General features: G+C 40.2%; 1 protein-coding gene across 12 annotated transcripts in view; it reads right to left on the reverse strand.

Moving 5' to 3' along the window:
* plekha5 (pleckstrin homology domain containing A5) overlaps window positions 1-13,022 on the reverse strand; it is a 435,482-nt gene that overhangs the window by 29,318 nt on the left and 393,142 nt on the right. For 11 of the 12 annotated variants that reach the window (XM_086010041.1, XM_086010040.1, XM_086010044.1 and 8 more), the window contains 3 exons: window positions 9,005-9,166; window positions 8,130-8,245; window positions 5,960-6,099 (listed from right to left, as the gene is read on the reverse strand). In XM_086010041.1, the coding sequence (XP_085866167.1) occupies window positions 5,960-6,099; window positions 8,130-8,245; window positions 9,005-9,166 (418 nt within the window). Of the gene's footprint in view, window positions 1-3,711; window positions 4,065-5,959; window positions 6,100-8,129; window positions 8,246-9,004; window positions 9,167-13,022 lie in introns of those variants that run through there. The other variant, XM_086010042.1, reaches the window with a different exon arrangement.

A 13,022-nucleotide genomic window follows, 5' to 3' on the forward strand; every position in this document is an offset into this window, starting at 1 on the left:
GGAATGATACTGTCAACAACATCAACATGCTACTTCTTCAAAAACTCCCTGGCCAAGAGCAAATTTATAAAAGTGTTGATACGGTTTGTGACAGTGCTGATGGGGTACACTACCCCACTGAGTTCAACTCATTGCAGCCTTCAGGAACGCCTCCTCACAAACTGGTGCTGAGGGAAGGCACCCCCATCATGCTCCTAAGAAACATATATCCACCAAAGTTGTGCAATGGAACCAGACTGGCAGTCAAAAAGCTCATGCCAAATCTCATTGAGGCTACCATCATCTCAGGCTGCGCCAGAGGGGAGGATGTTCTCATTCCTCGAATTCCAATGATACCAACTGACTTGCCATTTCAATTCAGAAGGCAACAGTTTCCTGTGACAATTTCTTTTGCAATGTCAATCAACAAGGCACAGGGGCAGACTTTGAAGGTTGCTGGCATCAACTTACTCACGCCCTGTTTTTCACATGGCCAGTTGTATGTGGCATGTTCCAGAGTTGGTGCATCAAGGAATCTGTTTATTTTAACACCCTCAGGAAAAAGAGAAAATGTTGTCTATCAACGGGCTCTCCAATAACGCAGAGTGCTTTCACCTTCGTCTACTGCTCCATGAGGTTGCTGGCCCAACATCATTTAATGACCTCAAAACTCTCACTGGCCATCTCTGTGCCTCCTTTATAAAAGCTTGCCGCAGGAGAGGACTCATTCAGGATGACATTCATTGGAATGCAACGCTGACAGAAGCTGCTCTGTCTTACTCCCCCAAAAGGCTACGAAATCTCTTTGTGGCCATCCTTCGCACTAAGAGATTCATTGCACTGGCTGTTGCCTCATCAGGAATCGCTGCAATTCTTCTCCAAGGAGGTCGCACTGCCCACTCAACCTTTGCTCTCCCTCTGGATCTGACAAGACAACAACACCCAGTGTGTCCCATTACCAAAGGAACTGCTGCTGCTGAGCTGCTTCAAAAGTCTAAACTCATTGTGTGGGATGAGTGTACAAAGGCCCACAAGAGGGCACTTGAAGCACTCAACAGCACTCTTCAAGATCTGAGAGGCTGCATACCTACTACAAGATAACACATATAACAGTGTACTGTTGAATACATTTATTTATTGTAAAATCACTGCACAATACCAAACCTATTGGGTTTGCAAACCTTTACCAGAATGAGTATTCACTCAGTCTTTGGTTGTAACTCCAGCATATTGTAAAATGTTCTATTGTTTTACATTATTGGAATAAATGTTCACTGTTGATTTCTAAACTGACCTCTAAATGCCTGAGATAGTATCTTTCATTTCCCTATTCAACTCATACACTGAAACTTTGTGAATAATGTAATATCACTCCTGGGTGCTTAGGAAGAGTTCTGCAATCCCAACAGTTTTATAAACATGGCTCAGGGTTCTTGAGTTCCCTCGGCACTGCCGGGCACTCCAGCTAGTATATTATAATAAAACAGCACAAATGGTGGCACAATGGAGAAATCAGAGCGTGGTGAATCTTTGGAATTTTCTACCCCAGAGGGCAGTGGAGGCTCAGTCATTGAGTATATTCAAGACAGAGACTGATAGATTTTTAAATATTAAGGGAATCAAGTGATATGGGGATAGTGCAGGAAAGTGAAGATGAGGTAGAAGATCAGCCATGATTTTATTGAATGGCGGAGCAGGCTCAAGGGGCCAAATGGCCTACTCCTGCTCCTATTTCTTACGTTCTTAAGTAGGACCATGCAACGAAAAATCTCACTGCTTCTGTTGGGGCAATGATTGAATCCAAAATGATTCTGAAAGTCTGATTGCAAATTCCGAGAGAATGGAAAGCTGTTGTGCCTCTCTGTTGAAGTCTTTCAAATCTTTAAATCTTTATCATTCTGACAGCTACACAAAACCCCACAAACTATTAACAAAGTCTGGAGAGCTTGGCCTGTTCCAATTGGTGCTACATCAAGCACAGCGCCACAAGTCAAGTCCTCTCAGGTTAGTGACCTGGCAATACTGATGTTTTGTGATGGCATCACACGTTTCTGAAATTAGATTACTTACAGAATGCCAGTATATTAAAAAAAGAGAAATTGCACGTTATAATAAAACAGCGCAAATGGTGGCGCAATGGAGCAGTACATTGTTGGCCAAACTGCAGTACAAATTTACCTTTTGAGAAGAAAAACAGGGGGAGGGCGAGACAACAGATTAGTGGGGTAATCTTTTTCTGGTCCCCCTTAAGTCTGGTTCCCATTCTGAGTCCTGCTCAATACCACAGCCCAACTCCCCCAGTGCATCCGATCCATTTCCTAGCTGCCTTTGTCATTTTCAGCAAAGCTTCCCTCTCCAACAAGAGAATGCTAATGGCAGACAAGGTTATCCTTGCATTCAGAGCACAAGTGAAAGGGTTGTATTACTGTAACTGGTACCATTTGTTGAAAAATACTGCTCACTCACATTAAGGGGGCTGAAATAGCTCTTTCTCCTAATTGCATTTTCTTGCTTCTCTCATTAGAGAGCCAGAAACAGTACATGCTGAATTGGCAACTGCCAAAGGTGGGTGGCTTAGGAACAAAAGAGGCAAGATGGGGAAATAGGAGATTTCAGGACCCGTACAGAAGTGTAAGGGCTGGATTTGATATGGAAGGCCAGGTTATAAAACACCCAAAACAAAGGAGCATTGGTCAGTGTATCACACAGTAACAAGGAACAGATTGGCCCCGACTAATCCCTACAAGTGTCTAATCTCTGTAAAGGCAATGCCAGTTAAAAGTAATTCTGCTGAAGCATTCAGACAAAACTGGAATGAGTCAGTCAGCCTGATTCACTCATGCTAATTATACTGTTACAGAGCAGCAATGAGTCCTGGGAGCAGGTCATCTAACTACTTGCATTCTCAGTTAGGAAATGGCACCTAGAGCAATACAGAAGACCATAATGAGGGAAAAGCTTTGAAAAAACTATGATGATTCAGTAACCTAATTAATAGATCTCGGAACTCAATCATCAAGCTAAGTTAAAGACAGAACTTAAATTTATATAGCACCTTTCATGACTTCAGGATGCCCCAAAGCGCTTCAAAGCTAATCAAATACTTTTGAAGTGTAGTCACTGTTGTAATACAGGGAAATGTAACAACCAATTTGTGCACAGCAAGGTCCCACACAGTTAAAATTCTGAAGTTTTGCTGCCTGATCAACTGGATGAAGCTTGCACTTCATTTGTTTAAAGCCAGATGCTCAAAGGCGATGCATGTGTACAAGTAACAAACTGACAACCAGGATAATGGCTGCCACATTCCTGTCTGATTATTGACGGTAGCTTTAGAAAAATCCAGTGTCTTTCCCTTCTGTTCACTGCCAGCACCCCCTCCCCCCACATTATTACTGGTCGTTGTGAGAACTCGATCACTCAAAGCACTCAAAGCAATAGCTGGGATATACAACATTTCAACTGGGCTGGGCTATAAACATAAGCATATATTTCTAAGGGCTAGGGGTAGGAATCAATCTGGGAAAAGACCACAACAATACATTGTTGAGACTTCCACTTGATGGATATTTGGATACAGCCTGTGGGCGTGCTTCTGAAAGAGCAAGGGTATTTTTCTTCTTTAAAAAAAAGGAAATTAAACACAATACTTTCAACTGCTATTAAAGTAGTTGCACTTGGGAAAAAAAGATTTTAAGTTGCATTTAAATTAAACATCTCTATCTATACAATAGGCCAGAAAAAAGAATTGTGTTGAAGTGCATTGCCATATGCATACATACAAACATACATAAATAGACTAGTTCACAGCCCCGATCACTGGTGCCACAGTGGAAAAGGAGCATAGCCTATAGCAGGACACAAAAATTTTATATAAGCGCCATAATAATAGCTGGAGGACATTTATATCACTAATTTGACCATCAAGGCTGCCAGCGTAACAGCTTGGATTGCACAGCGGCCCAATAGGCAAGTCAGATTTTCTGTGACCCACTTTATGCGTCAGCAATCCTGCGTAGACAGTGCTGATTAATGGCGTTTTAACTTGTGGATAAAGAGGACAAAATTCCAGGTTGTGAGACCATCTGGGAAAACAGAAACTGTACGTAAAGCTTTCCTGGTGGCATTTCATGTGGATACAGGCAAATATGCAATAGTTAAAATAACATTTTGAAATGAAAAACAGGAAATTGGAATATAAACCTAATGGAAAGATGTTTGAGGGTGTGGAAGAACAGATGGACATCAAAAGTGTAAACACCTAACTCCTTGAAAGTGCTAGTGCAGGTAGGTACATCCATCAAATAGGCCAACAGTATTTTGACTTTCATAAATAGGGGCATAGAGTACAAGTCCAAAAAGCCAATGATAAGTTAGGTCACAGTTAGAGTACTGTGTGCAGCTTTAGATGCCCAATTATTATAGAAAGGGCATTAAAGCAGCAGAGAGTATACCCAGCATAGATTTATCAGAATGATACCAGGGATGAGAAATTGTAGTTCTGAAGAAAGACTTGAGGCACGGTGACTATTTTCACTCAAGCAGGGAAGGTAAAGTGGATTTTAATACAGATTTTTAAAATAAGAAATGTGTTAGGTTAGATGAGAGAAAGTATTTCTTTTCACGGAGAGTCATCCACCTCTAGGAAAGATGTGCTAAGTCTGGGTTCAATGCAGATGTTGAAAAGGTTGCTGAATGATTTCCTGAAAGTGGAGAACATTTCATATTATAAAAAGGTAAGTGAGGAGTAGCCGGGATTATTGATATGAGTTGCTGTCGTCTCCTGGTACTTGCTTGATTACCTTTGGGGTTCAAGAGGAACTTCTCAAAGTTTTTCCTTAATTGGCCTCATGGTTCTTCTCTTTTGTGTGACTTGGGTTGGGGGGTGGGGGGGATTGAGTGAGTTGATGTTGCACGTGGGCTGCACAATATCTGGATGGGCTTTGAGTCAGAAGGTTTTATCCTTTTTTGTATGTTTGTATACTAAGTAGAGATGAGAGCATGGCACCAGGATATTCTACAAATTTGAGGGGACAATAAAGTCCAAAGACAACAAAGGGGAAATGTGGAAAAGATAAAAGAAAGAGAACGTGCAATATGCATGAAAGTAAAACAGAAGAAAATTATGACAATGAAAGGGAAGAAAATAAAAAGCTTCATGGAAAAACAAAGTGAATAGGTTAGTTGGCAGAATGGAAAAGATACTCTTTCAATTGTGGAATCTGGGGTTCAGTTCAATTCAACAGCTCCATGTTGTACCTGACCTTAATTTTTATTTTCCCAAGGGTAATCAACCTGTGCAACAGGATTCTGAAGGTGACAGTGAGGACGGGCTATTTGCAGGCCTTCAAGAAAATATTAGACACATTTTAGGAAAACTACAATGTCACAGCCGAAGGAAAGTATGATTTTGGGTAATAACAAATGCATTGGGGCCTCGCCTGATCGCTACTGAGGGGTCAGGGAGGAATTTTCGACAGGGGCGCAAGGAGGAAGGATGGGGCCATGGGTATGAGCCCAGTGAGAAGTAAGGTGAGTGTTTCTGGACCTGGTGGCTTTTTCTCATCCCAAGTACATCACATAACTTGCTGCCAGAGTGGAGAGAGAATATACTTTAACCCACCGTCATGCTAACCTTTGAGTAGAATGCCAAACTCGAGAAATGAACTGAAGTGAAATTCAGCGTGGTTTCTCTCTCAACAGCACTGCAGACCTACATATATTTAGGTCATTCAGATTGCCATTTATGCTAAAACCACAAAGCAACCAGTTACAGAGCCCTGGTATCCTTGTGCAGTAAAGTGATAAATATTAAAATCTATATGCCTTTTGAACTAGCATTAACTGAACACCATTAAAATACTCTAATATGGGAAGAAGAGTCAAGCATACGGAAAAGACTAAAACCTAGTATTTTTGTATCACTATGCGCTGATGTAATATTATACCTTTACTGACTCAAAATTTAAGTATAATCTACCTGCTACAAGCTTGCTGCTTCTTGGTGCATCTGTAGCTGGTTCATTGGAGATATTAATCATCTTTACTCCTTCCTGAGCATTTTCCTCATCAGTGCTGATCTCGGTTTTGCGGTTAACAACTGGGGCCACAGTTTGCACACTAAAAGAACAAAAACATTTAGTGAGGAGAAAACCTCATTGCAGTTCAAAGAAATTAATAAAGAAGATTTCTGCCGACTTGAGGGCTTTCATTTAGATACTGAGAGTGTGAATGGTTGACAAAGCAATTTGACAGTTATGAACCATAGCATTGCAGCATTTTAATATGCTCTTGAACTAAGGAGAAACCTATTTTCATCATATTATAATAAAAGCATTAAATTCAAAGCCAAGGTTATTTTATAAAGGGTTTTCACCAATGAACATGTCAACAATACTGAATGGAAAGAATAAAATAAAAAGGAACATTTAGAGAGGGGTAACATTGGGATATGAAGTTCAGCACATATCTGCATAAAAACCCTAATTAATCAGTGGGACAACACCTTATTCCACCGTTATTGCAGAGCCCATTGCTTTTTAAATTTGGCAGCCTTGTGCTTTTAAAACTCTGGAAAGCTCTTTCTTTCCCTAATACAGCACAGGCCACTTATAATGGAGTAATTTATATAGGGACAACTTATCAGTCATAAGTAGCCATCAGTTATGGTGACTTGTGTCCTTTCCAGTAGGCCACGATATTAATTTTATTAATATGGGAGATTCTCTGGGTGCATTACAGTTGATCCTATAACTGATCTTGGAGCACAAATCAAGTTCACAGAATCATATGGCACAGAAGGCCATTCAGCCCATCATTTTTGTGTCAGCTCTTTGAAAGAGCGCTCCAATTAGTCCCATTCCCCTGCTCTTTCCCCATAGCAATTTTTTCCCTTTTCAAGTATATATCCAATTCCCTTTCGAAAGTTATTATTGAATCAGTTTTCAGCCAGTGCATTCCAGATCACAACAACGCATTGCGTAAAAGAAATTCTCCTTGTCTGCCCTCTGGTTCTTTTGCCAACTATCTTAAATCTGTGTCCTCTGGTTAACAACCCACCCGGCAGTGGAAACAGTTTCTCCTTATTTACTTCATCAAAACCCTTCATAATTTTGAACACCTCTATTAAATCGCCCCTTAATCTTCTCTGCTCTAAGGAGACAATCCCAGCTTCTCCAGTTTTTCTACATAACTGAAGTCCCTCATCCCCAGTATAATTCTATTAAATCTCTTCTGCACCCTCTTCAAGGCCTCAACATCCCTCTAATGTGTGATGCCCACATTTGGACACAATACTCCAGCTGAGGCCCAACCAGTGTTTTATAAAGGTTTAGTATAACTTGTGTACTCTATTTATAAAGCCAAGAATCCCTTTCTTAACAGCCTTATCAACTTGTCCTGCCACCTTTAAAGATTTGTGTATTTTATTTTATTTAGAGCAGGAGCAAGTGGATTACAAATCAACTGTTTGCAACAGTCACTAGCTATCCAATTAAAGGGGCATTAATCTCAGTTTTAGGTGTAAAGGAAAGGACTTGCATTTATATAGCACTTTTCATGACCCCAGGACGTCCCAAAGTGCTTTACAGCCAATGACTTACTTCTGAAGTTTAGTCACTGAGTTTTAAGCAATTTCTTAACTGTATACTCTATTGCTTTGGTTTGAAATTTTCAATTTTGTCCAAAGATGCTTAAACCAAGGCCTGATGCAGGTGAAGCAGATGCCAGTGGTAACTTTTAACATTTGTTTTAATATTGAGTTCTCTGTTGAATATTATGACAGCTTTGGAGGAAAGAAAAAAAATGTGTACATATATCTTTCTCTTTGCCAAGTTTTTTCCCTGCCTTCACCCTATGGAGCACTGCACTCCAGTCAAAAGGGCAGGCAAACAACCTGCTCCCAAGGCTCTTCCAATTGAAGGTAGTTTGGCCCACACTCCAGTTTGCCCTTTTGTACATTGTGGCAGGTGGTAAGCCTCGCTGAGTATCTTAGGCTAGTTAAAACTGAATTCACTGCATGGAGAACTGCAACACAGTCTAACTGCAGCATATATAAATGCCATTCAGTAAGAATTACTTGAATTAAATAGATAAAAGCATATTTCATATTATGCCTTCTTCCACTCCCTACATATCAATCAATAACGTACCTGCTTCTGGCTTTTATCCCATCAATATTCTTCAGTTTATCCAAAGTTTCATCAGGACTTAACATTTCAGACTCAGCTTCAATGTACCTTTTAGACACGAGCGTTTGGCCTGAGAACTGTGGAATGGCAAAAACAAGGCAATAGCTTTAAGGATGACGAAAGTATGTCCAAGGTTTTCTTTTTGTCAAAGGCCCATGAATTGCAGGGCACAGGAGCGGCAATGTGAAGTGGTGGAAAGTGTTTTCATGCCTTTAAATGCTCATAGGCTGAGTTCCATTTCTTAGCTGTGTCAGAATGGTGGTTAGGTAAAGGAGAAAATGGAAGGATAGCGAGGTGGAAATTCCTCTAGGCCCGTTTTCTACCATGAAATGGGTACTGCGTACAGAGTGCACGTCCTAACTGGGACACCCAAAACCAGCCCGAAATAGGGCTACGGGCCTCATTATTATTTAGACAAGCCTCATTTTAAGATGACGAGTGTGATTATCTTATAATTGTACCCTATCATTTTGCCAATTAATCGAAACAATCCATCACTATTTGCCCCTTCATAACCCTTCAAAATCATTTAGGCCACCATGAGGTCACCCCTCAACCATCTCAACTCCAGTGAAAAAACTTCAAACTTCTCAACTCCTTCGCAACTGTAAGAACCTCATCCCTGTTAACATCCTAGTGAATCTAAGCTGCATGTTTTCCATTGCTTTTCTACCCTTCCAATAATGGCTTGTCCTAAAGTGCACACAATACCCCAACTTGATACATGTGTGGTTCCCTAGAACATTTGAACTTGGCTTCACAGTCCTACAGTCTGTGGAGGATGCAGAATGAAGATGACGGGAACAAATATGGACTACAAAGTGATCTGTACTCACATCTTTTCCACTTTCCAACTTTTGCTGATTCGGTTCAACATTCTCTTCTTTTAAACGAGCAATTTCCTCTGCTGCGGTTTCTCGATGTTGATCACAATTATCATTTCGAACAGCAGCTTCCAACTCTTGGATATTACTTTCAGCGGTTCTGCTTCTGTGAAGCTGAAACAAGCAACATCTTTTAGAGTGGTGTGATAGTTTGGGCACAGGACTAGCAATCCAGAGTCCTAGAAATAATCCAGAGAACATGAGTTTAAATTCCACCATGGCAGTTTGAGAATTTTTGATTTCAGTTTAAAAAATCTAGAAATATAAAGCAGTAAAAGTGACCAGGAAGCAGTTGGATTGCTGTAAAAGCCCAACTGGTTCACTAAGTCCTTTATGGAAAGCGACTGTCCTTATCTGGTCTGGCCTATGGCCTATGAGTCCCACAGCAACATGATTGATTCTTAACAACCTTCTGAAGCAGCCTAACAAGCCACCCAATTGTATAAAACTGCTAGAAGGTCCATCACCACTTTCTCAGGGCAACTAGAGGGCATTAAGTGCCGGCCTTGCCAGCGATGCTCATACCCCAAAAATTTTTTTTTTTTTTAAAAGCCAAAAAAAACTTACCTCAACTGACTATTCTTTTTAAATCATGTCCTAAATTCTGCATTTTTGATAAAACTAAGTTTATATATGAATTAATGAAATTTAATTTCCATCCAAAGTAAAGACAAATTAAGTTTAATATATATATTTATCATAAAACACACAATGTAACTTCACTATATTGAAAGACTAATTGCTACATGAAGTTTGATTTCAAACATAGGACCAAAAGCGATTTCTACTTTCTTGTACAGATATTTCGTGGACGCTGCTGACCGTGTAACAGTGTGCCCTGTGATGCAGCGACTGCTGCTAGGGTGATCTATCAAGTCTCAGCAGGAAGCAGACATCAAGAACAAGAGAGAGAATGCGACTATTGACTGCAGGCATACAACAGCTTAAGTGAAAGCACAGCTTAAAAACAGCTTGCAGAGGGAGAAAGTTGAGGTAGATTGGAAACCAGAACAAGGGGGAGTATTGCCACCTTGGTTGCTAAACCTCCTAGCAGCTGACTGAAATAAGCCTGACAGTAGGGTACACTTAACTCTAATTCGTAGAAGGCAATGGCACAAGGTCTGTAGAAGAGGGAAAAGAAGATACAGGGATTTCAGACCCCAATCCAAAAAAAATCATCCACAAATGTCACAATTGGCACTTTTACATCGCCTGGTTAACTAAAACTGATGCTCAAGATGTTGCTTCACATAAACAAACCAGTAAAAATCTGCATGGCAGTTCAATGCTTCGTGTACCAATTGAAGTCGCTATAAAACTGTTACCATGTTTTTCTCAGATCTTTTACATACAGACACGGAACTTAAACAAAATACAGAACTCTACAGTGCAGAACAAATTATTTCTGCGGCTGGTTTGGGAGATACAACATTTCAACATAAGGTACAAGGCTTTTTTTTTGCAGTCCCAAAGGTATTGTGTGGGAATTGTTACTTGTACTTTGTAACTATGTACAATCTGAGCATATTCATGGGTTATCCCAACTGCATCACAACCGTTGTAACTTGTAAAAATCCAACATTTTTCAATAATTAAAGAAATTGTATTTGGGCCAATAACCCCCCCCCCCCGCCATAGGCATATATTTAACTGTGACTAACCCAGGGTTAAATAAACAAAGGGATACTCCAGGGAAGGAATTCTCTCATGAAAAATGTACAACCACTGCCTCATCGAAGAGCACCAATTTGTTAAACCTTTTTTTTTTGCCAGAAAGCACTTGCCTCAGCACTGTTATTTAATGAGCGCAACTCTACATTTATTGGACAAGGTCTATGGAGGGAACAGGATTTATGGATTAAATGGCATTTTGTCATTCCCACTTTATGCTCTTCATTCTTCTTCAGGAAGAATAGTCTTTCAATTATGACCAATTTAAAATTCTACTGACATTTACATTCAAGAATAATTTTTTCCAGAAATAAGAGAAAACAAGAGAATGTGATAAAGAGAAATATCTTTTGGGGACAAGCATACAATTGTAGATTTTATTTTTGGTCATCAGTTTTCAAAGATTGATGGCCAAGTGGCTTGCAGAAATGCACCTGGAAACAGCAACAAACAAACCTCATGACAGAGTGCGTCTAGTTAAAGATACTGCAGAGTAATTGAATCTATTACAATTTCGGAATGAATTATGATCACCTTCATTAATTGGCTGTACTAAATGCTCTGCTGTAACAGCAGGCAACATCTGTGTATAGCAGTTTCCTTGCTGAATACAGGATTGATGACAAAAGGACTTTAACCATTTTTCTATCCAGCTCAAATTAAATGATTGGAAAAATACTTCAGCACAAGTCCTATCCAGCACTGCAGCAGTTTGGCTGTTGAAACTTTGTTTAATAACGTGGAAATATTAGCTAAATCAAAAATTCAATTTTCAACATAAGGAAAGCTAAATATCAAAATAGCAACAAAATATTCTGATTTATTTTTATATTGTTTTAGCCCAACATGAACTCCAGTGAACAGTTCCTTTTAAGAGCATTTCCTTCCATGAGGACCAACCTTTGTCTGGCAAAATGAAGCTGCTGTTAATTCTTCCAGCCAAGTTCCAGCTACAGAGGTTTAAACATCACCTTGCAGCGTGACAAATTCTTACTGATAGGCAGTCTTCCAAGTGTTTCGCTTTGGGTTAATGCCTGAAATTTGGAGTTACTAATCCTCATTTCATTATGTAATATGGTATAAATATGTGAAGTGCTTAATTGAAGGGTATCCTGTATTTTGTTTCAAAACTGTCTCTAAACTGATCTGTTTTAGGCTCAAAAAATTAAAAATGTGAAGGAAGTCTCTCTCTTAAAAGTCTCCAATTGTTGCACAGGACAAGCTCTACTTTCAACAGCCACATCTTTTTTTAAAAAGCACATTGTGAAGGGTCCATTCTAGTTAAGATCATTCAGCCTCTTTGGGAAATGAGTAAGCGATAAGATGGATATGTGGAATTGTTAGTCATCAGGCAGAAATAGGGAATCCTAATCATGCCTGAAGAGTTCAGCTGAAATTTTGATGTTAATCAAAATACATTTTCTGGGGAAAAAAAGTTGTGACATACTGGCAAGAAACTATATGTGATTTAATGTCTGAGTCATCAAAGGCCATTGGTGATGTGACTAATTCAGTTGGTAAATGACGCATCCACTGACGCATTCAAATGGACCTCCAAAACCAATTGCAAATTACTTCATTGTCTGACTACACCAAAATTCATAATAAAATTCTGCAGTGATCATTCAGACTCAGTCATGTAACAAAGCCAGTTCACTTTTTTTTTTTTGGAGTCAGCCAAATGTCTGGCCCACATGGAAACTGACCACCATGTTCAAGAGTCTCCAAAACAAGTTACTGAAAAACCCATACAAGTAGAGGTTATGTTCCTCAAATCTGGAATGCTCACCGTCAGCCCGTTTACCTATTTCCAGAGAGCTTAGGTACTGATTAGCACAGCCAAAGTTTAGAAATTCCAGTGTGTATTGGGGTACTGAAGTCTAATCTGTTCGTATTATGCTCCCTACCAATCCCAGTGATTCAGAGACACAGAGTGTCCACAGGGCACTCAAGGCCTCCATAATCTGCAGCTGCGAAGAGACGCTCGGTCACTCGACCAGGAAGCACCAAGACTGGTTCGACGAGAACGTCCAGGAGATCCAGGAGCTAATAAACCGCAAGTGCAAGGCATTCCTGATCTGGAAACAGCAACGCAACTTGAGAGCAAGAAAGCAGCTCTACAGACGCCCGAAGGCCGAGGTCCAACAAAAAACTCGCAACCTAAAGAACAGATGGCGGGTGGAGAAAGCGCAGGAGATCCAGCAGCTAGCCGACAACCACGATGTGCGTGGATTCTTTAGCGCAGCCAAGACCACCTACAGGCCAAGCACCCAAGGTCCTACCCCACTGCGGGCCAAGA

Source organism: Somniosus microcephalus, chromosome 17, assembly GCF_052327205.1.
Source record: "Somniosus microcephalus isolate GS21.2 chromosome 17, FLI_Smic_1.0, whole genome shotgun sequence".
NCBI classification, from domain to species: Eukaryota; Metazoa; Chordata; class Chondrichthyes; order Squaliformes; family Somniosidae; genus Somniosus; species Somniosus microcephalus.